Raw genomic sequence first — 24,244 nt, 5'->3', positions numbered from 1 at the left:
ATATTTTGCTGTAAATCAGCCCACCTCAACTAGTCAGTTAAAATTTCTTAGTGATAAAATATAATAAATATATTACGACAAACAAGATGGTTCCTCCCTGAGCCAAACTGGTAAATGCTTTTTGCCGGCTGACAGTTACACACATTCACACACACAAAAACACAGAGGGGACCCACTTCATTTTCCCAGTTCTTTTCATATGACAGTGGGACAGAATGGGCTTTTAGCAGCATTATACTCAATATAATGTCAAACCAGTCCAGTCTTTTTGAGCCTGTTGTGCCAGCCAGTGAAGGCTCCATGTGAGAGGAATGGGAAAAATGGGTTGTTTCTCTAGCAAAACGTGCACATTCAGACACAGCGTGCACGCACACATACGCATGCACCCACACATGCACACACTCATATAGCACCATCACTACATGCAGTCTGTAGAGGAGAGCTGATCAGTGATGCAGTCCATCCAAGCACGAAGTACACATATGTATGTGCAGTAACAGAGTGTTCTGTAGGGGACGGAGACGAGCGAGAGACAGACGAGGAATATTACACAGATAGAAAGATTAGACAAAGTTGGAGTGGAGCAGAGGGATACAGTTAAAGCATTTCTCTCATTTGTCCCCTTGCTGTCCGCATTATAAATGTCTCTTGTTTCTAATTAGCATATTTATGGATATATTACAGTAACCTTTTCACTGACACAATATCTGTAGTGCTCACTTATTCTGCCAATGCATGTGTTTGTGTATAAGTGTGTGTCTGTCAGAGAACAAGCGACAGACTGATATGGAGAAGGCATTTGTATCAGGATTTATTTGTGCATGTGTTTGAGTCCCAGCACTGTACAGCATCATAATGTGTGTGTTTGTGTGCGTGCCTGAGCCCAGGGTGTGTTATTCATTGGACCTCAATGTCAAAAAGTGAACAAGCTTCTTCCAATTAATTTTTGTGCAGAGCAGAGAGCCCTTTGAGTGTAGAGTATGTGTGTGTGTGTCAGTGCTGCATATTGTTAATAAGACGCTCAGATGAGAGTCGGAACATTTCACATTTGTAAGTAGCGGTGGCAGCACAGCCAGCAGACACCATCCAGTCTGAGGGGACAGGAAGGCCATTTCCTTATTTATCACAGTCGGGCCAGTGGCTGCTTGTATGCCACAATCCTTTGCAATTATGGGGACAGTGTCCTCTGCTTGGGGACAGAATCAAGGCCAGAATGAAAAGAGGTCAGTGAGCCTGACACATCTTACATCCAATATAAAAGCGTAACATATAGAAGAAAATATCAGCCAGGCTGTTATCTTACAAGGAGTCTGGTAAGGTCTGCTGGTTCAGCAACACTTTAAATAAACTTTTTAGGCATGTTTAACATGAAATGTTAGGATGTTAGATAGGATTTTTTTCTACCCTTTAAACCAAGTTTACACTGTACCATTTTAAAGTGCTTTTTAACCAGTTTTTTAACTACATGGCTCATTTTAGAGTAGGGCCAAACTTCAGCTTCGTCTGGTGTTGTTTGCCATGCAGTGTACAGGGGGGAGTGAGGACCAACCATCTGCTCCCAAACAGCCATCAGACAGTTGTATGTTTCATAGGTGTCATATACGTGTGTATATATATCTATATATATATATATATATATATATATATATATCTATTTCTGGAGTGGGATGGCGTGATAAGGTGCTTGCCAGGTTGCAGACCACTGTAGACCACTATCTGAGATCAACAACAAAACCCATTTCTACTGAGTCATTGCTGTGTTCCTAGTGGCTTTGGGGCCACCAAACATTGGTATTTTACTAGCAGCCCATTGTGTTTATCCACCAAAAAAAAAATTGTGGTACAAAAATTTGCTGTTTTAAGTCAAAACTTGTCCTAACCACAATCAAGTTTTTTGATTTTGATTCTAAATCTAACCATATCTTTACCACAGTTTTGTTGTTTTTTGTGAAGCAATTTTTTATATAGTTTAATTAATTAATTAATCATATAAACATATCCACATCTTATCCATATGTTTTCTAATTTTGCGGGTATCGATACTCCAAAAGGAAATTTAACATTTTTTCTAACCCTCCCCACCCCGGCAGTCTTAGAATAACAAGTTATGTCGTGTTATTTTAAATAGATTAATTAATTAATTCTTTTTTTTTTTTAAACCCAGAGAAATTAATATGGCAAAAAGATCAATCATTACAAAAAAGAAAAAAAAATCATTGCTTTAAAATCATTAACTTCTACTACATATATATCGTATCTACTACATAATAACATGCAAATGTAACATTTCTGTGGTTTGCAGGAACAAACAGTGCCAAAAAAAGTTTTCTGGCTTTACCAGTCAGTTGAGTTAATTAGCATAAGCTTCTCCAACTAAAAGGCTCTAGTCCCTGTTACAAGAGTTCATACAGTGATGAAACAGTATGCAATACTTCATAGGGAGCTTTGCATGACACCGTGCTCAGCTCCTCCCAGTGTCAGTCACCCTATATTTAATCAACAGGAGTGTTGAAATTCTCCAAAACCATCAGTTTTATTTTAAACATTGTTTTTTTTCCAGCACTGAAGGCTATGCCATTGTTAAATTTTTGATTCTTGATGCATAAAGATCAACAGATCACAGGTTGTGAGCGTTGATATCTTTGTAATGTAGGTTTTTAAATAGTTCTTTGAAAAGACAGTATCAACTGCCATATATTTCTGAATGTGCCATACTTAGGCCAAATGGTTACATTTCAATAATTTCTTTCAAATGTAATAAATAATTTCAACTGAACAGACTGAGGAGAAACTTTGTATTTTTCAACTTGGACCCTATTTTCCCATGTTTTTGTCTCCAAGTGACTGCTTTGGTTTTGATGATCTATGATTTAGGTGAAAGACAAGTTCATTTCAGCTGATTGTTTTAATTTAGAATCCAAATCGTAGCACCCTTAATAATCATGGAGGAAGACAGACTTACTGTGAATATAGACCCCCTCACACAGTGGTACAAAATACATCAAGATATTAACACGTACACTGAATCCACTTATATGCTTTATGGCTGATGTGTTTGAACTGCTCAGTATCAATTCTTGGAAAACTCTTGAAGACTCCAACATGGACTGACTTGATTTAGACACAGGTTTCAACCCCCTGCTATCCTCCATTGCCCACCACATAAAACTAAAATTGGCCCTGTGAGTGATATTTCTTTGGAAAGGGATGGGGAGACTTTCAAAGGTTTAGCTGCAGAGAAAATAAAACACAAATAGGCAAATATTGAGAATAGAGTTTTTATTTTCAAGCTCTCCATCTATATTTGCCTCACAGCGTTTCTCTGATTCTCTGCATCTCTCTGTCTGTACCTGTGTATTAGCTGACTGATTGAGTATAGTGGGGTTTGTCATGCCCTCCGGTCTATTTCATACACACACACAAACACACTCGCTCAGAGCCCTGTCATACATCACAGCTTAAAGGCTTATAGAGTAGCTACTCTAGTATCTTGTCAGCTTTCTGACTCATGACAAGGTTTTCAATTTTCCCCTTTTCACCTGACTGCACTTTACAGCTCTGGCTCTGTGTGCTGGCTTGCTCCCTCTCTCATTCGCCCCTTGTCTTGTTCTTTCTGACTGCGCCTCTCATGAGAAAATGAAATTATGTAGACATAGCCGTGTCCAGTGCTGAAAATGATATAACAATCCAAGTATTCACAAGTGTTGTACAATGTGTGTGTGTTTGTGCGTACATTCCTGCGCGTGCGTGTGTGTGCGTGTGTGTGTGTGTGTGTGTGTGTGTGTGTGTGTGTGTGCGTGTGCGTGTGCGTGTGCGTGTGTGCGTGCATGTGTTTGTGTAAAGTTACAGTTGTTGGTCTGATTATAGTTGTAATGTTAACATCAACACTAATCGGACCAAGTGTTCGTTTTTTCTGAATTATGGTGTTTTACATTTTGATCTCCCCATTGTTCCCATCAGTATTACTTCAAGTGCTTGCATCTGTGATTTAATAACTACAAATCTGTTAAGAATATTGCCATGAGCCTCCCAGCGTGTGATGACTTTGTGTCATATCACGACATTAGTCTTGCTTTCACTTATACCTGGGGAGGCAATCTTGTAAATTCTGTGCACAAAATAGTTCATGTTTGGTGATTTGTTTAAAAAGGTTTGATTTTTATTTCTGGAGTTAGGATGCAGGAATATTTTTTGTGAAATCAAGTTCATGCAGAGTTTAGTTCAGCTCCCCCTTCAGAAATTAGTTCACAATAAAAAATATATGGATGCTGTTCTGAAGCATTGAGTTTGGCTTTTCAGCAGTTGCCATCTTGGTTTTTACCCCTGCTCGTCATGAATGTTTAAATTAGCCACAAAGACCAAATACCAAGGTTGTAAACATGTTTATTTCTGCTTTAAAGTTGGGCATTTTAACATGGAGATCTTTCTATTGTCTTGACTGTATTGTATTGACTGTTTTTGAGTCAGCCTCAAATGGACATTTAGTAAACTGCAGGTTTGGCACTTCTGCATTTGCTTCATTTTTCAGCCTCAGAAGTTGCGGCTTGCTATTGGCACGACTGTGATCCATAACTTTAGAACACAGTACTCTCACAGTACTTTTCTGCATGTCAAGTCTTAAGCAATCTGTGTATTTCAATAGAGTGTTAAGTTTTTATCCAGTCTGTTTTTGCCTGAACTTCTTCTTCATGTATTTCTCCAGGGACGTCATGTCAAGACAGGCCAACTGGCAGCTATCAAAGTCATGGAAGTCACAGAGGTAAGAATGCATCCCTTGAAATTACACACTCACTCTCTTTCCCGCTATCTTTAGCCACCATCGTCTTCTCGTTTTTCATCCTTGTTAAAAATGTGAATTGCCAGAACCATCAGATGATCATGTCACAGATAGTCAAAGTAAATTGTACTTGACAGAACTCTTTGTTCCCACATGATCCACACATAAGAATGTTAACACAAGCTGACCCGGTTGTATTGCATGTAGGAGATACATGAATCCTTTTACATGGGCATTTCTTATGGGCTTAAATATTCATATAAACTACCCATAAATCCTCAAATGTCTTTAAAAAAAGACAGGGCCAGTAGATCCATTTCACTTATTTAACACATAAAGCACAGTGTATTAATCTGTAAAAATAGTTTTATAACACCTTCTGTGTCTGGAAGGAGAGTCTAAAAAACAAAAGCCCTGATGATGTTATCTAGGATTGGTCTTGAGGCTTAAAATGTGTAAAAGAAAAGTCTGCATCACGAACTGGAGTCGAGGGTTTTGAAAAAAACATTTAGGAGGCAGGGGGTCTAATGAAAGGCGCTATTAAGTTGAATGATGGGAAATGTAGGAACCAGCATTTTTCGAGTCTGAATCACTTGGAGGGACTAAAAGTCAAGATATCTCAGACTCTGCTGCATTGATTTCCACCATTCTTCTTTAATCTGTCTCTTGTGAATGTCCGAACTTTATGGAAGTGCAACACTGAACTGCTGGAGTTCTTCTTTAAATTGTGTTTTTATTTCTGGTATAGATCTGCCCTTAGTCCAAACCGAATTTCCTGTATCCTTCCTTTTGAAAAAATTGAAGCATCCAAAAAGAAGAAAATAAAATTAATATGTTTCGGGCTCACAGAGGTGCATTTACCTTGACACGTTGTTAGTTATCTAACTGTGATGTAGAAGACAAATCAAACACAGGCAGGACACTAATTAATTTCCAGTATCTGTGAAATCTTTCACAAGACAATGATTGTGTTTTTAGAAACTCTGCTAACGTAGTGTTGCAGTTTGTTCATGAACATAGCAAAAATGAATCAACAGAGCTGTAAAATATCAAATAAAAAGAGAGAGAGGATTAGAGAGAAGGAAACTGTCATGATCCACCCAGGAATGAGTGTAATTAGTTTGTTAGTTTTAAGGCACCAAGAGTAGCAGACAGAGTTGTTTGAATTGTTCCTCTCTGTTTCTCTTTTTGTTGCATTGCAGTTTTTGTCTTTCAAGTCACATTATCCCTTAACGAGACAGAATATAAGATATTATTTGATTTGAGTATTTCCTTTCAGCAATTTCCCCAGGAGACAAATGAAACAATATCACTACATTTGCAGGCGTTTGCACATGTGAAAAGATTTTAAACCTCCATTATTGGACCAAATGAGTAGTCTTTGCAGTTTGTCTCTCTTTTGTCTTTTTCCCAATTCAATACTCTCTCCGCTCATGCAGGTAATTGAAACGATGGAATTTTTACAATGCATTTGACAACCCCTTCTAACTCCCTCCCCAAAGCACAGACACACAAGGAGGATGAAACAAAAATCTACTTTAATATAGCGCTAGCCTGACTAAATGAAATTACATGAAACGGCCTCTTGTTTCTTACAGTTCTCTGAGTCCCACCAATATTTCTGCTTTGACCCAGAAGTAGTTTTGTATTAGATTCTCGGGGAATTTCTTTGATATTAAAGTTCTGTTAACTTTTGAAGCTGCAGTCTTGTATAGTTTTGGTGATATAAAATATTAATAAAACTTATCACACTGTAAATCAATTTCAGGATGAAACAAAATCTCTCTGATGCTGGATTTTAAATTCCAGTGATGAGGTCAGCCTCACAGTTCTATATGAATCAGGGATTACACCTCTAACTCTCAGTTTGGGTGTTAAGGCAAAGTTGATGTGACTCTCTACCTTGTGGTCCTATAGCTGTACAAGAGGACAAATAGGGAGGTGTTGAAGTTTTATTGAATACTGCTGGTGGTTTATAAATGTAGAGCTCCAGCAGAATGGGGCTGAATGTGTTGCAAATAAAAGAACGCTGCAGCAGGTTGTTTGAGGCAGGCTGGCCATAATGTAGCAAAGCACCGTTTGATCCCATTGTTTTCTGATGGCTGAACCCGTTCACTGTTCACTGAGAAATTCTCTCAGGAATATGCCAACAGATACAGTAGGTTATTGTCCGTTTGTGTTGTAGAGCTGAAACAATTAGTTGATAAATTGACTACTAGATCAACAGAAAATTCATTCATTCTTTCATTCAGTACACAGTGTTGTTGATTGTTTAATTATTTAAAGGAGTACATGACCCACAAAATGACCATTTTATATTAATCACTGTGTGTTACCTTGAATTCATTTTTTTAAAAAAGTTTATTTCACCTGTCTCCATGGTGACCTGAGAATCCAAAAAAGGTAAACATTCTTCATGAATTTAAGTAAACAAAGATGGCTTTTAACAGAAAAACTATATAAAACAAATTTGTGAACAAACTCTCACAACTTGTGCAGTGTAACCCATGTCTCATTTATCCAGTTGTATGCTCAGTTTTTTCCAAACAATTTTTGATAAAATGTTAGATTTAAAACATGTCAGTACTTGTGGAGGGAAGTGTTTTAAATAGTAATCCTATAACAAAAATGCATGTGTAATGGAAGTGAGCATACAACTGGATACATGTGACCTGGATTGTACTGTACAAGTTGTGTGAGAGTTCATCAATGGATATTTTGGCACAAATGGAGCTGACTGGGAATCCCATTTACTTAAGTTCATGACAAATGTTTGCCTATTTTTGATTCTCCATTCATGAAGGCATGCGCAAAAAACATGGTTTTCTTCAAGAATTCAAGGGACAGAGCAGTGAGTAATTGATAAAGAAATGGACACTGTTTGGGTCAAGTATTCCTTTAAGTACATTTTAGGCACTCTGCAACACTCTTGGTCTGACAGTTGTTGGGTTGGTCAATCCACCGCTTTAGTCCATACTGAAATTCTTTCAACTTTAAGGTGGAGGCTCATGCACACCTTCAAAACCTTGTAGACACGTGCGCAAGAGGTTATTATCCATAGATGAAGAAATCAGAGTTTACTCACACTGTCCTATTACTTGCAATGAACTTTATTAACCCTTAGGGACCCTTCATTTGTTGATAATTTTGGCTGTGGTCATGCATATGACATAAATATTGGCATGATTGTATATTTTTGTTTGATCTTTGAATTTGCAGCTCAGCTCTTTCAGTAAGTCTAAAATACACTGAGTAAACTAAATTGTTACATTCAAACTGCAAGTTCTGATCCCACAGCCATCAAAGCATAAAAACATGCATTGTATTATTTCTACATTCAGAAATTTGGTCTTGGAATTTGTAAATTTTTACTCCTTTCCACCTGATGCCGTCATTTTGGAATATTTAGCATAAAGAGAAAATACAAGTTATGTCCACTAGGTACACTGTCAGGATCAATGTTGCAGCAAATCATGGACAAATTGCAGGCTGTGATAATTAAAAAAATAATATTATACTATAATATAAAAAAAACTTCTGATCTGAAATTAAAAAAATAGTGGCATCAAATAGAAGACTTTTAGGAATTTATTTTCTAAAAAAAAAAAAAGTTAAACTTAACTGGCAGGTTTGTTTAGGTAGGTTTGTTGATATATTTGTTGTATGTGGTTAGTAAACATAATGTATTTTGATTTTGGACTTTGGGCTATAGGAAGATGTGATAGTCATTTTCACCGATATTCTTCTATCTGTCATACCAAATAATTAATTAATTAACTTAGAAAAAAAATACCGACACTGGTTTAGTAGATTCTGCTCAGTTTTTATCTTGTCAGAAAAATGAATTACACATTCTGGACTCCTCTTTGCCACAAATCTGCTACGTTCAGAACTCTCCGCACTGGTTATTTCCTGTTGATGATATTCTGGGTCTTCTGTGTTGCAGACAAACTCTTTAGCAGGAAATGCTTGGCTATTATCTCCTTTCACACATGCACACACACACACACACACACACACACACACACACACACACACTCACACACATACACAGACACACACAGAGGGAGCAGACACAAGCAGGAGGCTTTGTGTTTCAGATGGAGGTGAAAGTTCAAACTCTGCCTTGTCATTTTCTCCCCTCCTGTCCTGTGGAGATTTAAAGGAGGTCAGTGACTAGGAGAAGCTCTCCGTTGTTTCCTCTTTTCTGATTAACAGCAGCCACATCCAGCTCATCGAGCTCCACTCTCCTTCCTCCTCCGCCTCTCCTCTTCTCTTCTTCACCTCTCAACCAGTCCATTGTAGATTTAGGGGTTCAGTGAATTGGAGAAGTCACAAGTCATTTCTAGGATTTATAGCGAGCAAACAAAAACCACTGCACCATGTGTCCTCCGCTCCCTCTTTTTTGGTCCTTGTGTCTCATAACACTGACCAACCTTAGTTGTTTTGGTGAGAAACAGCAGTAGTTGAATTAAGGCCAAATGGCTGGGTGAAAGGCTATTTAGAGGTTTTGCAACAGCCTGATTGTAGATGCTATCTGTCTGGATGTGTACGTGTTTCTGTTGTATGGCGCTATGGAAATGGAAATAAGATGGTTTATAAAAAGAATCAGAGTCAGCTTTTATGTTCAAGCGTGTACACATACATGGAATGTGACTGCCTTTTGTGCGCTCACTGTACATATGCAGAAACAGTCGTACAGCTAAAATAACTTAAACAAGGGTGAACAAAGATAAACCAAAACATTTGACAACTAAAGACAAAGAAAGAAAGATAAAGATATAAATATATATATTAAAAATTATCAATGTATGTATCACAGGGCAACCTTTCAACCTTTGTAGATGGACCTCAGTGTAGGCAGCTTTAAACACGTCATGATAGTTTAATGTAATTCTCAAGGGAAGAAAAAACAAGAAGTGGTTGGAGATCTGGAGGACTAGCTCTTAAAGTAGAAGTATGACACTTAGAGGCTGTTTACACGACAGCAGTTCTTGCATGGAACGTTAAACTTCTGCTGCAGTTTGGCCTTTCTTTCACACGACAATGCAAACCTGAAATCTGGCCTGAAAATGCTAACTTGAAAACGGGTTCCATGATATACTCGTTTAAAAATGCAACCCCTCTGTCTCCACATATACTGGAAGATCCTGTGAGAACGGTGATGTCACGGCCGCACTTTGTGCATACACTTGTTGTTCTTCTATGGTGTGTCATTACAAAGTTACACCACCAACTACTGGCTTTGCATGCATACCACAGTGTTTTGGTTGTCTTTACTGATCCATGAGAACACAAGGATCGTTTCTTACAGTGTTATCATATAAATGTGGATTTTTTAATTTTATTTTTTTAATGCAAAGGAAAGGCTTCTCTGTTTTTAGTCGAGCTGTTCTCATCTAAACGTGGCCTTAGTATTACTCTCTTTAGAACTATATGTCTTAGTGTGTGACATACTCTTTGAGGTATCTCAACAGTAAACATGTCTTCTTTCTACCAAGCATAAACTTTAAATGCCCATCAGTCAGTCTAACATTGTTTTTATCATTTAAATAATATTGTACATGGAGTTTGATTTGTACTGTGTCTGTTGTTCTGTGTAGGAGGAAGAAGAGGAGATAAAACTGGAGATCAACATGTTGAAGAGTTATTCCCACCACAGAAACATTGCCACATATTATGGAGCTTTTATTAAGAAGGGTCCTGCTGGACAGGACCACCAGCTCTGGGTTTGTAAACAACTCTGTTATTGCCTTTCAGTAAAAAAATAAGATAATGAACTGAAATAGGTTAGGGCTGTACAGATTTTTTTTCTTACATTTCAAGCTTTTAATGAGGTTGCCGAATGAACCTTCAAATGTCCGTTCTTATATATGATATCATCATCACACCATCAAAACAAAATAAAACCCTTGCTCTAAATCTTCAATTTGAATAAAAGTCATTCATCAGATTAAACGAATTAGTATCCTTTTTCAAAAATTAAATTGACTTTCTAAAATGAATAACTGTGTTTATTGGCTCTGTTAAATTGCTGCTAGATGGCTCTGTTAATACGGGTGTGAGTAAGCAGGAGAGCCAAGCGTTTTCTGACTGAAATGAAAATGTTGTTTTGAATCCCTAAATTAGCTGCTACTCTTCTCTTGAAATCATCATCTTTCTGTCATATTATCCATCCATCCATTTTCTTCCGCTTATCCGGGGTTGGGTCGCGGGGCCAGCAGCCTAAGCAGGGAAACCCAGACTTCCCCCTCCCCGGCCACTTCGTCCAGCTCTTCCCGGGGGACCCCGAGGCGTTCCCAGGCCAGCTGTGAGACATAGTCTCTCCAGTGTGTCCTGGGTCTTCCCCGGGGCCTCCTACCGGTGGGACGTGCCCTGAACACCTCACCAGGGAGGCGTCCTGGAGGCATCCTAATTAGATGCCCGAGCCACCTCATCTGGCTCTTCTCAACGCGGAGGAGCAGCGGCTCTACTCCGAGCTCCTCCCGGATGACCGAGCTTCTCACCCTATCTCTAAGGGAGAGCCCAGCCACCCTACGGAGGAAACTCATTTCGGCCGCTTGTACCCGCGATCTCGTTGTTTCGGTCACTACCCAAAGCTCGTGACCATAGGTGAGGGTAGGAACGAAGATCGACCGGTAAATCGAGAGCTTTGCCTTTCGGCTCAGCTCCCTCTTCACCACGACAGACCAGTGCAGAGTCCGCATTACTGCAGACGCCGCACCAATCCGCCTGTCGATCTCCCGCTCCATCCTTCCCTCACTCGTGAACAAGACCCCGAGGTACTTAAACTCCTCCACTTGGGGCAGGACTTCGTCCCCGATCCGGAGGGGGCACGCCACCCTTTTCCGGCTGAGAACCATGGTCTCGGATTTGGAGGTGCTGATTCTCATCCCAGCCGCTTCACACTCGGCTGCGAACCGATCCAGTGAGAGCTGAAGGTCACGGCCCGATGAAGCCAACAGGACCACATCATCTGCAAAGAGCAGAGACCCAATCCTGAGGTCACCAAACCGGACCCCCTCAACACCCTGGCTGTGCCTAGAAATTCTGTCCATAAAAGTTATGAACAGAATCGGTGACAAAGGGCAGCCCTGGCGGAGTCCAACCCTGGAAACGAGTTTGACTTACTGCCGGCAATGCGGACCAAGCTCTGGCACCGGTCATACAGGGAACGGACAGCCCGTATCAGGGAGTCCGAAACCCCATATTCCCGGAGAACCCCCCACAGGACTCCCCGAGGGACACGGTCGAATGCCTTCTCCAAGTCCACAAAGCACATGTGGACTGGTTGGGCAAACTCCCACGCACCCTCAAGGATCCTGCCAAGGGTCCAGAGCTGGTCCACAGTTCCACGACCGGGGCGAAAACCGCATTGCTCCTCCTGAATCCGGGGTTCGACTAGCCGGTGGACCCTCCTCTCTAGTACCCCCGAATAGACCTTACCAGGGAGGCTGAGGAGTGTGATCCCCCTGTAGTTGGAACACACCCTCCGGTCCCCCTTCTTAAAAAGAGGGACCACCACCCCAGTCTGCCAGTCCAAGGGCACTGCCCCCGATGTCCACGCAATGTTGCAGAGTCGCGTCAGCCACGACAGCCCCACAACATCCAGGGCCTTGAGGAACTCTGGGCGGACCTCGTCCACCCCCGGGGCCCTGCCACCGAGGAGCTTTTTGACCACCTCGGTAACCTCAGCCCCAGAGATAGAGGAGCCCACCCCCGAGTCCTCAGGCCCTGCTTCCCCAACGGAAGGCGTGTCGGTGGGATTGAGGAGGTCTTCGAAGTATTCCTTCCACCGATCCACAACGTCCCGAGTCGAGGTCAGCAGCGCCCCGTCGCCACCATACACAGTGTTGATGGAGCACTGCTTCCCCCTCCTAAGACGCCGGATGGTGGTCCAGAACCTCTTCGAAGCCGTCCGGAAGTCGTTTTCCATGGCCTCGCCGAACTCCTCCCACGCCCGGGTTTTTGCCTCGGCGACCGCCGCTGCCGCACTCCGCTTGGCCTGTCGGTACCTGTCTGCTGCCTCCGGAGTCCCACAGGCCAAGAAGGCCCGATAGGACTCCTTCTTCAGCTTGACGGCACCCCTTACCGCCGGTGTCCACCAGCGGGTTCGGGTGTTGCCGCCCCGACAGGCACCGACCACCTTACGGCCACAGCACCGGTCGGCCGCCTCAGCAATGGAGGCACGGAACATGGCCCACTCGGACTCAATGTCCCCAGCCTCCCCCGGGACATGATTGAAGCTCTCCCGGAGGTGGGAGTTGAAGCTCCTTCTGACGGGAGACTCTGCCAGACGTTCCCAGCAGACCCTCACAATGCGTTTGGGTCTGCCAGGTCTGACCGGCGTCCTCCCCCACCATCGGAGCCAACTCACCACCAGGTGGTGGTCGGTTGACAGCTCCGCCCCTCTCTTCACCCGAGTGTCCAAGACATACGGCCGCAAGTCCAACGATACGACTACAAAGTCGATCATTGAACTGCGGCCTAGGGTGTCCTGATGCCAAGTGCGCATATGGACACCCTTATGCTTGAACATGGTGTTCGTTATGGACAATCTGTGGCGAGCACAGAAGTCCAATAACAAAACACCACTCGGGTTCAGATCGGGGGGGCCATTCCTCCCGATCACGCCCCTCCAGGTCTCACTGTCGTTGCCAACGTGAGCGTTGAAGTCCTCCAGCAGAACGAAGGAGTCCCCAGAGGGAGCACTCTCCAGCACCCCCTCTAAGGACTCCAAAAAGGGTGGATACTCTGAACTGCTGTTTGGACCATAGGCACAAACAACAGTCAGGATCCGTCCCCCAACCCGAAGGCGGAGGGAGGCTACCCTCTCATTCACTGGGGTAAACTCCAACGTACAGGCACCGAGCCGGGGGGCAATAAGTATTGCCACCCCTGCCCGGTGCCTCTCACCAGTGGCAACTCCAGAGTGGAAGAGAGTCCATCCCCTCTCAAGAAGACTGGTTCCGGAGCCCAAGCCGTGCGTCGAGGTGAGGCCGACTATATCTAGTCGGAACTTCTCAACCTCGCGCACCAGCTCAGGCTCCTTCCCCACCAGAGAGGTGACATTCCACGTCCCCAGAGCTAGCTTCTGCAGCTGAGGATCGGACCGCCAAGATCCTCGCCTTCGGCTGCCGCCCAGCTCACATTGCACCCGACCCCTACGGCCCCTCCTACGGGTGGTGAGCCCACGGGAAGGAGGTCCCATGTCACCTCTTCGGGCTGTGCCCGGCCGGGCCCCATGGGTAAAGGCCCGGCCACCAGGCGCTCGCCATCGAGCCCCACCCCCAGGCCTGGCTCCAGGGGGGGGCCCCGGTGACCCGCGTCCGGGCGAGGGGAACTCCGGACCATTGGTTGTCGTCATCACAAGGGTCTTGTGAGCTACACTTTGTCTGGTCCCTCCCCTAGGACCTGTTTGCCATGGGTGACCCTACCAGGGGCATGAAGCCCCCAACAACTGAGCTCCTAGGATCACTGGGACACGCAAACCCCTCCACCACGATAAGATGGTAGCTCAGGGAGGGGCTGCTAAATTAGCTGCTACTTTTCTCTTGAAATCATCATCTTTCTGTCATATTATTTTTTTTAAAAAAATGTTATTCTTTCAAGATCATTTTCATAATAGTCACAGTTGTTTAAGATGGTACCTGTGCGTTTGACATTCTTTTATGTGTCCATCTAGCTGGTGATGGAGTACTGTGGAGCCGGCTCTGTGACAGACTTGGTGAAGAAGACCAAGGGGAACTGTCTGAAGGAGGACTGGATAGCTTACATCTGCCGAGAAGTGCTCAGGGTACGGTCAACATAACATAACGCACAGCAACACGCTCTCACCACAGCATACATACACACCACACAGCTGTATAGTAGAGCCAACAATGGAGCTCTGTTTCTGAGGTGTTGTTTTGGTAGAGGCCCTTTTTAGTGCTGGTGAAAACAGAGGTAGTAATTTGTGTGTGGATGCAAACTAAAGGCTGAGCGACTTGTTACTGTTGTCTAAGAAACATCATGCTGCATTTATTGTTGGATTTTTTGGAAAACATCAAAGAGAATTAGTCAAACTGATGCTCAGTATCTCTTTCATGTTTTCCCATTGTGACTCCGAGTGAATAATTGATTTATTTTTTTATTTGTATACTTAAAAGGCCAGTTTAAAACACATGTCTGTAAGATGTTATGGTTATCATTATGGGAGATCACAAGGTCATGAGAAAGACTTGGGGATGTTTGCGCTGCTTTCTGTGTTGGGGTGTGTGTGTCTGTGTGTGTGTGTGTGTGTGTGTGTGTGTGTGTGTGTGTGTGTGTGCGTGCTTATGGCTTTAGTTACAAACCTACACATACACAAGCAGTACATGAGCATTTATCAGCTCAGTTCCAACATATCTGGCCTTTATGCAACGTTATCAAGGACAGAATGAAAGTGAGATTTTTCAATAGTAAAAAAAAAAACAAACTTGAGAAACAAAGCACTCTGGACTGCCGCCAGTGTTTTCCCTGCTGCTGTCAGCCATGCTGTCTCTTCATTGTTTCAACATCACAGCACACACACAAGCACACATACAAACACACACAGACACTCGGCAAAGCATGGTGAAGTCATTGTCTGAAATAAGACTCACTTCCTCTGTTTATTTAACCTCCTTTGAAGAAGCGAGAGTACAAACACACACACACGCACACACACACACACACACACACACACACACACACAAGCGAACACATTCAAACCGTGCCACTGAATGGTAGCCTCTGCTGCTAGGTCATTCTGCTACCTTAAGCAAGGATATTTTGAGGTTTCCTGGAAAGGAAAAGAAGGGAAGCACAACTGGAATAAATTCTACTCTTTGTGGAGTATTTATTCAAAATTAACACATAATGCTTCAACTATCTGAGAGGAGAGTGTGCGGCTTCATGATGAGTGGTCATCTGACTCTTTGTGTATCTATGTGTTTATGTGTGTGTATATTTGTCTTCCAGGGTCTTTCCCATCTTCACTCCCATCATGTGATTCACAGAGACATTAAGGGGCAAAATGTTTTGCTCACAGAGAATGCTGAAGTCAAACTGGGTATGACACATCGACACATGCACTGTGGTTTCTCAAGCAAATCCACAAGCCTGCGGGCAAAACTGGGAAACAATCACACTGTCTTACATACATACATAAATCATACAGCTCATAAAGGAGTGGAGATTGTGGTTGCTTTGAGACGTAAAATTGTCCCACATTTTTTTATGTTTCAGTTGACTTTGGAGTGTCGGCACAGCTGGATAAGACGATCGGTCGAAGGAACACCTTCATCGGTACTCCCTATTGGATGGCTCCGGAAGTCATTGCCTGTGATGAGAACCCAGAGGCCACATATGACTACAGGGTACTTAGTTTAACAGAGATAGTCGTGTTTCTGGCCCACTTAACGCACATTTTCATCATCATGTTTCATCTTTTCATGAAAGTATAAGTAGGACATCAACAGAAAAATGGAGAGCCTTTTTGAAAAATTCAGGACATACTTTTCAATTTCTGTGAAAAGTATGTCCATTACTATGGGCTACTGGAATGCGGGGTGTATGTAATGTTGTTTGAAGGTAAAAACCAAGACATATAAATGGTAAGTTTTGTATAGCAATGTGTGTATGTAGCAGTTTAACCCTTTGAAACCTGAGGCGACATCGCTTTTCTTGTGCTTCTTTCAGACGCATTTCACAAGAATTTAACGTTGAACTCCGAGCAAACTGGTGCAATTTCTTTCAGAAACATGGGTGAAAAGGCAATTAGCAGCATTGTAAAAAAATCCAGTGGAAAATGTCTAAGATAAAAAGAAAAAAGCCAGAGAAAAAAATCATATTTATAATCATCATAATTAGATTTTTGAAATTATTTTACAAAATAGTTTTAATTTATAAGCACGTTCATAGGTCATTTCATTTTTTTTTTCTAGAACTTTCTTTTCCCTTTTTCTTTTTTTCTAAATTCCAGGTAATTCTCTTTTACTTTTCACTAATTTCTTGCTTATTTTTGGGCCATTTCTTTTGGTGCTTGTTACCTTCCTCCCATGTTTTTTAAAGGAGAACTCAAGCCACTTTGCTGGGGTTTCAGGGGATTAATCAACCACATACAACAGCACATACAGCAGAGATTGGGATGAATTGCAGTGCAGTCAGAACAAACGAAGGCCGCACCTTTTGGCTTTGCTCTGCAATCAACACACATTTACTGTTGTTGACTTATAGTATAACATGACTAGATCAAATCCTAGTGTATGGCTGGACCATTGATAAAACGCTAGGAGACTTTTAATTTGGAATAAGGACTTTTAATTTAAAAAAGAAAGTGGCAGACTTCCCTCAGTTGTAGAGCTGGACCCACTGATCTTTTAACGCAACCCTCCGCTCCTCAGCTCTGGTATGTAAGTGGTCATGTGACTGGTTGAGGCTGTGCAGACATCAGCCGCTATCAGAACCAAGTTTCGCTGATAATATAACTGTAAAATTTGTAATTGGTCAACCTCTAAAAACTGAGAATTTAGTCATTTTTTGCGGCATCCTTTCCAACATTGCAACATATAATATTCACTTCAATTTCAGTTTTTGTCTTATTTCCACCTTCTCATAACAGTGGTGCCACCTGTTCTGACACTAACATGTAATAGTCATAAAATGTATGTATAATGCATACATTTTATTGCTTGCTGTTCTCCAAACACATTGATGAGGTGATGCTCACTTTCCTCCATCCAAAACTGCTGTTTCAACTGCGGCAGTCTAATTTGTCAGCGAGCTTGCTTTTTCCACCATGCTTTTATGCTAACCTAACAGTGGTTACAGAACTTGAGTGGGACAAAATTGCTACTCACCTGATAATAGCAATATGCTGTGACAAATGGTGGGCAAAGCATTAAAGTTATTTAGCTTTAATTATTTAGCTGCTCGCTTGTTTGCTATCTAGCTTGCTAATTTCACCATGGTTACAGAAACTACAGTAATACTGACTGTCAGTGTCCACAGCTATGTCAGCACCAATTTATTTTGAAAGAGCCAGTGTTCCAACATCACTCACTCCGACCAATGGTCTAACTTTATTACCCACTCACTCACTCACTCACTCACTCACTCACTCACTCACTCACTCACTCACTCACAGACTTTCTTGTTTATAGTGCTGGCCGTGCATTGTGTAGTCCACCCAAACGATACACTTCAGGTCAACAATATAGGAAAGCATAGCATAGATAGCAGTGTATTGATGTGTGTCATGTGTGCTGTGACGGTGTTGAAGGTGCAAAACCAAAAAAAAGATGGAGTCAAGATGTCAGCTGTAGGAAGGAAGACAGTAAACAACTATGTTATAGCCTGAAGGCTTCAGGTGAAGTAGATCAACTGACAACCCTTCAACACCAGCCTGTTTCCTGCTGAGGTGGCCAGCCGCAAGACAGTGGGAGGGGCGTGACCCTGTATCAACAGCTGTATCGATTAAGGGATCAGATAAACGCACAGTCTGTATGATTTTATGTGTTCAAATGACTGAAGCTGTTTTCATTTGTTTTGTTAGTGAAACAGAGAGATTTTCGGCTGATTAAGTGTAACTTGAGCTAACATTATGACTGGAGGCGACAGTAGCTGTATGGGACACACAGTTAACTGACACAGTTTCATGTGGGAGGAGTAACGTTTATGCATGTAATTGGATTTCAGTCAGTCTCAAATGCTCCTTAGATACACTTACTTGAATTTTTTTTTTTATCTGATAACTATTTGTTCTGCCCAAGATGCATTTAGGTGTTAATGGGGTCCAAGCCTACATATTAAATTCAGCAGAAGAGTTTCCATCGCTATTCATAACAGAATTTTATAACTGACAGAAAATCTTTCAAGTGAGGCTCAAAAGTCTTATGTGATGCCGAGCAAACTCCAGCTAAACTTTTGACCATTAAGTTTCCATCCACTCTTCCTGATTAGATGTATCATCGTTTGCAGACATCCTTCTTTGGAGTCTCAGCTAATTTTATGCTTTTCTGGAAGTAATTAGACAGCGACTTCCGAAATCCAGGACATCATTGAAGGAATCCACTGATTTTTCTCTTTTTTTAAATGCCAGAAGTTTGGCTCCAAGTTTTGGAAATTGTCTAATTCTTGGATCTGTGCTCACACTGTGCACACACACTGATTTATAGTTTGAATACAAAGAGAAAATCCAAAGTTTAAAGGAAGTGATCAAAAGTCGAGCTAAGTATTGTGTGTGAATTACTCTTAACCTTTTTCTGTCTCTCTTGTTTTCAGAGTGACCTCTGGTCTTTGGGCATCACTGCTTTGGAAATGGCTGAAGGAGCCCCTCGTAAGTTAAAAACACACCTGCAAATACACACATTGTTGACTGATAATATTGATATCAAACAGTTTGCTTTTTTGTATGTTTTTGTAGCTGCACTCCGGATTGATTTAATTTCCCCCCTCCTTTGATTATCCTGGCCCTATCTGGTCCTTTCTTTTTTTCACTGTCACCGCCACTCTCTCGTTCCCTCTCTTGCTCTCTATTTTTATTTGTAGCTCTGTGTGACATGCATCCGATGAGAGCGCTGTTTTTGATTCCAAGAAACCCTCCACCCAAACTTAAGTCAAAGAAATGGTAAGCCTGCCAACACACACAAATACATACACACACAACAGGACGTGAAGCGCAGTGTTTAGGTTTTCTCCCCTCAAAGCAGGGGCTGAAAGTGGTCTTTATTGTGGGTTTCATGCCTCGGACAACAAAATTATGGACATGACAACACCCGTTGGTTTGTGGACACCTGTTTTGAAGCCTCAAGTTTTTCATTTTAAATATTTTTAATTCTTTTTTTGTTAAGAACATAAAAGACAAGACAAGAAACAACAGATAGGATTATCATAGGCTAAATGAAATGCTTGAGATCATGTAAAAAAAGAGGAGAGAATGAGGAGAGATTAAAAGTAGCATGGATACATAACAGTATCAAGGACTGTGCATCCTCTGTGATTATCCTTCAACATCCTAAAAGGTCCTTGTGTTGCAATCCATGACCCTGATTCATGAAGAGCCAGTTTTTCTTTTGTTTTTGTATAGAGGGGGCAGTCTTCCACTTATTAATAACTCAAAGTCAATTCTGTTTATTTTAAAACACGGTTCTCCAAACATGATAAGCACATAAAATAAAACAGTCACTTCAAATTCAAATAGGATTTCCACTTTTTCCAATATTTTTCACTTTTTTCAGTGGCATGTTTTAGAGCAAAAGCCACTTCTTCCATTACATGCATTTTCTTAACTATTTCTATCCATTCAGACCTTATTTGAGACTTCTTACTCAGGACAGATATTTATTACAAATATTACAAGCAATAACCAGGAAATGGCTGCTTTTTCAATTCAGTCAGCACATTTGCCCGCAAAATTACCCTAAAATTACAAGCAAGTTCTAAGCAGATTATTTATCAGATCTCTTCAACCACATCTACACAGTAAGAGGAAATGTGCAACTTTAAGCCTCATTCAAATGTAAACAATAGAGTTATATAAAAATGTGTTCCTAGTACAGTTTTCATGAATGTTGAGTTTAGCTATTGAGACCAAAACTGTTTTTTGTACCAGGTTGGAAAAGTTGTTGATTTAGCTATTAAGTCGGGAATTTCAACACAAGGGTTTTTGGAGATTGACTCACTTCAGGAGCCAGCCTCATGTGGCCATTAGAGGAACTACAGTTTTTGGCACTTTATGTTTGGTTTTTTTTTCAGCCACAAAGGTTGCTGCTTGGATAAAACTCACAACCTGTCATACATTTGGCTTTTATGAGAATGGACACAAAGTTGTTGCTGCCATTTTAAATCATGAGTCATTATTAACCCCTCTCTCTTTCACGCTCCTGCCATCCTGTCTCCTTCACTTCCATATATAATAGATAAGCTCTTCAGATGGAACTGGTGGTTGAACTCATGCTGTCTCTCATTCAGTATTAATGTCATCAAAAACACTATTTCTCAGGACAGCTTTTAATAGCTCCAACAGCCCTTCCAGTCCTTTTACCTCAGGGCCTCCCAAAGGCGGCAAGCAAACCAAAAACTAAACAGCAACACATATTCCATCCCTGTTTTCTGTGGGTTCAGAGCACGGGTAAGACACCTCTTAAATTTTAGGAGTGGTTCAGTTCGCAGATATTTCCTGAGCAAAACTTCAACTCATCATTATTGACAGGATTTTCCTCTGTAATAATCCAACAAGTGATAACTTTCATACATTAGGTGAGTTTAAACAAACATTTAAGAATTTTGTGGCATGTTTTAGAGGCTGACATTGTTTGAATTATGTTAGACTCATGAACCTGTCGATTTTTATATTGTTCTGTGTGTTGCATTTCTATGCTGGAAAGCTTTTCCTTGCTCTGTCTTTTAGTGTCATTTTGACTACATATTGATATACAAATTGTAAAATTCTTACCAATTATTTTGCTCCTACTTTATACACAGTACGTGCCTTTGGATTGCAATTATTTTCTTTTATGATTTATGATTCTCTTTATGCAAACATTCCCATGATAAAGAGATCATTTAAGTGAAAGCGACCAATATTGATTAAAGTATACGTTTAAAACAAAGTAGTTTTTTGAGTGCATAAAGTATGCATTGCTCTCACTCTCATGAGAAGGACTTAAGTCAATAAAAATGCCTCAACCTATTTAACTAATGTAGAACAGGTATAGGTTACATGTGTTTCAGATTTCTACTCAGTTAAACCACTTCCCATTTGTCAATTCAAGTTTATTTATAGACTGCTCTAAGCAGGCCATTTTATCCATCTATCACAAATCTGACCTAACATGACGATAAAGAAGTGAGTGTAAACCGCATCTTAAAGTGAAGTATGGTATCGGCATTTTAAATAAATTAATTTGGATTTAAGAGCTAAGAATCACATTGATATTACTGTGTTGTGTAAAGGCTTCTGATCAGGCATGTAACCTATACCTGACATTAACAACACACAAAAAACATTTCCATTTGTTAGGGCATTTTAAAGAAATACTTTACCCCCCAAAAATATTATTTGTATATCAATTGCTCACCCTGTGTTATGTTGACTTCATGAAGAGAACTATATCTCTGTGAATAAAGAATCCAAAAACGTAATGATGAATTGGAGTAAATGGTGTCCAAATTTGTAAAAAGTATTTTTCTACAGTGTTGCTGTCATTATATGCAGTCCCCTTTTATTTCAGTTAATCAAACATTTTACATGTTTTTGGATTCCATATTTCATGCCTCTGTTTTGGATATACACTGGGTAAGTCATTAATATACAAAGGATAATTTCTTGGGGTGGTAAGTTTTCCTTTTAATCAGATTGAAGTTTTAGGTTTGTACAACTTTCTTGATCTTTTTGTCCCTGTAACATGTTTTGTTTCCCCTTCCCTCCGTCCTCCTTCTTCGGCTGTCTCTCTCTGTCTTTCACAGGTCAAAGCGTTTCCTGTCATTTGCTGATAGCTGTCTGGTCAAAAACCATCTGCAGCGACCCACCACGGACGCCCTGCTCAGACACGCTTTCATCCGAGACCTGGCTAATGAGAGACAAGTGCGCATCATGCTCAAAGATCACCTGGATAGAACCAGGAAGAAAAGAGAAAAAGGTGAGAGGAAATGGATGGAACAGATGAACCAGTAGCAGATGTGTGAAAGATGTGTGACAGGCTACAAAAACAAAACAAACAAGTGACACAGAGGGATGCCTAGAGGGACTCGCAGGTACAGTAGATGGATGAATGCACAGAATTTTAAATGCAGTCTGCTGTTATAGTTGCTGTGTTAGTTTTATAGGGCCATAACCTGAAATGTGGCCAGATTTTTTTCTCCAGGATTTCCTGAGTTCTTTTATTCGAACATCACAGCAGCAAAACTGACTCACTTGAATTGATTCCAGTGAGTTGGTTATGATTCAGCTCTGTATTTACTGCTGAATTATTCAGCTGATGTGCGTATATAGGATGACTTACAGTTATAATGATGATCCTAGGGAATATTGCCATGGGCTGGTGTCCTAAAGTAGAACCTGTGTGGATAGTATTTTCTATTTCATGCCTTGTGTTTGTCAGGAGTTGTTCTCATTTAACACCCACATTTATAGACAGAAGTCATCCTCTCTGTCCTGCATTGTTAGAATCATTTTGATGTTTAACCATTTGAGCCCTGTGCAAAATTTGAGCTTTTTTTATTTCTAAATCATGCAAAAAAAAGGCAATAAGCAACTTGGCAAGAAATGTTGCACAGATTTTAAAATAATGTCAAAGGGGACAAGAAAATGGCCTGATAATTAGCTTAAAATAGTCATTTGAAAATTATCAAATAAAAGGGAAAATATCTATAACTATTACAATTGCACATTTAAAATTAGGTTACAGAAAAATATTTTTATCCGTCTACTTTTATTTGTATTTATTGTTTCATTTTTAAGCATTTTTAGGTAATTTCCTGTTTTTGTTGTTATTTTCAGGTAATTTTCCTATTCCTTCTAACTGCTTTCTTCTTAATCTGTGGGCCATGTCCAATTAAGTTGCACATTGCCTTCTTTCCATGTTTTTGACAGAAATCAAACCAATTTGCTTGAGTTTGAAGAGGTGATTCTCAGACAGTGACAGCCAAGGAATTTGATAAATTCTTCAGATAACTACTGAAATTTTAGAACACTTCACAAATAGGCCATTTCACAGAGTAGAATTTCTATTATGTCTTACTAATTCACTGCATTAGGTGGTTTTCAGGCCGCTTGTAGTGGAATAAGACCTACCGACACACTTAAGCTGAGATAGTGCACCAGCTGCACTAATGGCACAGCATCTGCTCTGCTCAGGCTGTTAAAAACACTGCGTTTCTGCTAATTTATAGCATGCTGTTTATGGAAATGTTTCATTAGGTTGCCAGTGTAACCAACAGTTTACACAACTCCTTGTGCATATATTACACATTGCTGTATCGTCATATATTTTGCTAGAGTGCACCTATACTTAATAACACTTGAACCTGTCCACTTTACACAAACACACACTTTCACACAAACACTTTAGATTAAGGGAAAGAAGGAGTGAGGGCTTTTATTCCTCTGTGCTGGCGATAGCCATTGCCAAAAGCGTTTTATTGTTTTTTTGTCTCTTCCTCCGCCCTAGCCTTGTAAACTTTGACTGAAGGATAACCTGATTAGATTTTGGTCAAAAATCAAGATTGTTTTAACCTGGTTTGTACGATTCCCGTGACACGATATCTCAAGAATGCCCTGTGGGGATTTACTCTAATTTGGCACAAACATCCACTTGGATTCAATGAACTGATGAGAATTAATTGGTCAGAGTTTAAGGTTACTGTGACCTTGCATTCATCTCATTCTTGTGAATGTGACACTATATGGCACCAAGCGTCCACTTTGTGTCAAGGATGAACTGAACTGAACCTTGGTGGTCAGAG

At 41.0% G+C, this 24,244-nt stretch overlaps 1 protein-coding gene across 2 annotated transcripts in view; it reads left to right on the top strand.

Moving 5' to 3' along the window:
• si:zfos-2326c3.2 (misshapen-like kinase 1) overlaps positions 1-24,244 on the top strand; it is an 86,674-nt gene that overhangs the window by 10,781 nt on the left and 51,649 nt on the right. For both annotated transcript variants that reach the window (XM_042493012.1, XM_042493011.1), the window contains exons 3-10: positions 4,703-4,759; positions 10,381-10,506; positions 14,463-14,573; positions 15,758-15,848; positions 16,025-16,155; positions 19,061-19,115; positions 19,328-19,406; positions 22,247-22,419. In XM_042493012.1, the coding sequence (XP_042348946.1) occupies positions 4,703-4,759; positions 10,381-10,506; positions 14,463-14,573; positions 15,758-15,848; positions 16,025-16,155; positions 19,061-19,115; positions 19,328-19,406; positions 22,247-22,419 (823 nt within the window). The remainder of the gene's footprint in view (positions 1-4,702; positions 4,760-10,380; positions 10,507-14,462; positions 14,574-15,757; positions 15,849-16,024; positions 16,156-19,060; positions 19,116-19,327; positions 19,407-22,246; positions 22,420-24,244) is intronic.

The sequence above is a fragment of the Plectropomus leopardus genome, chromosome 9 (assembly GCF_008729295.1).
Source record: "Plectropomus leopardus isolate mb chromosome 9, YSFRI_Pleo_2.0, whole genome shotgun sequence".
In the NCBI taxonomy this organism is placed as follows: Eukaryota; Metazoa; Chordata; class Actinopteri; order Perciformes; family Serranidae; genus Plectropomus; species Plectropomus leopardus.
This window is presented reverse-complemented; position numbering and strand designations above follow the sequence as displayed.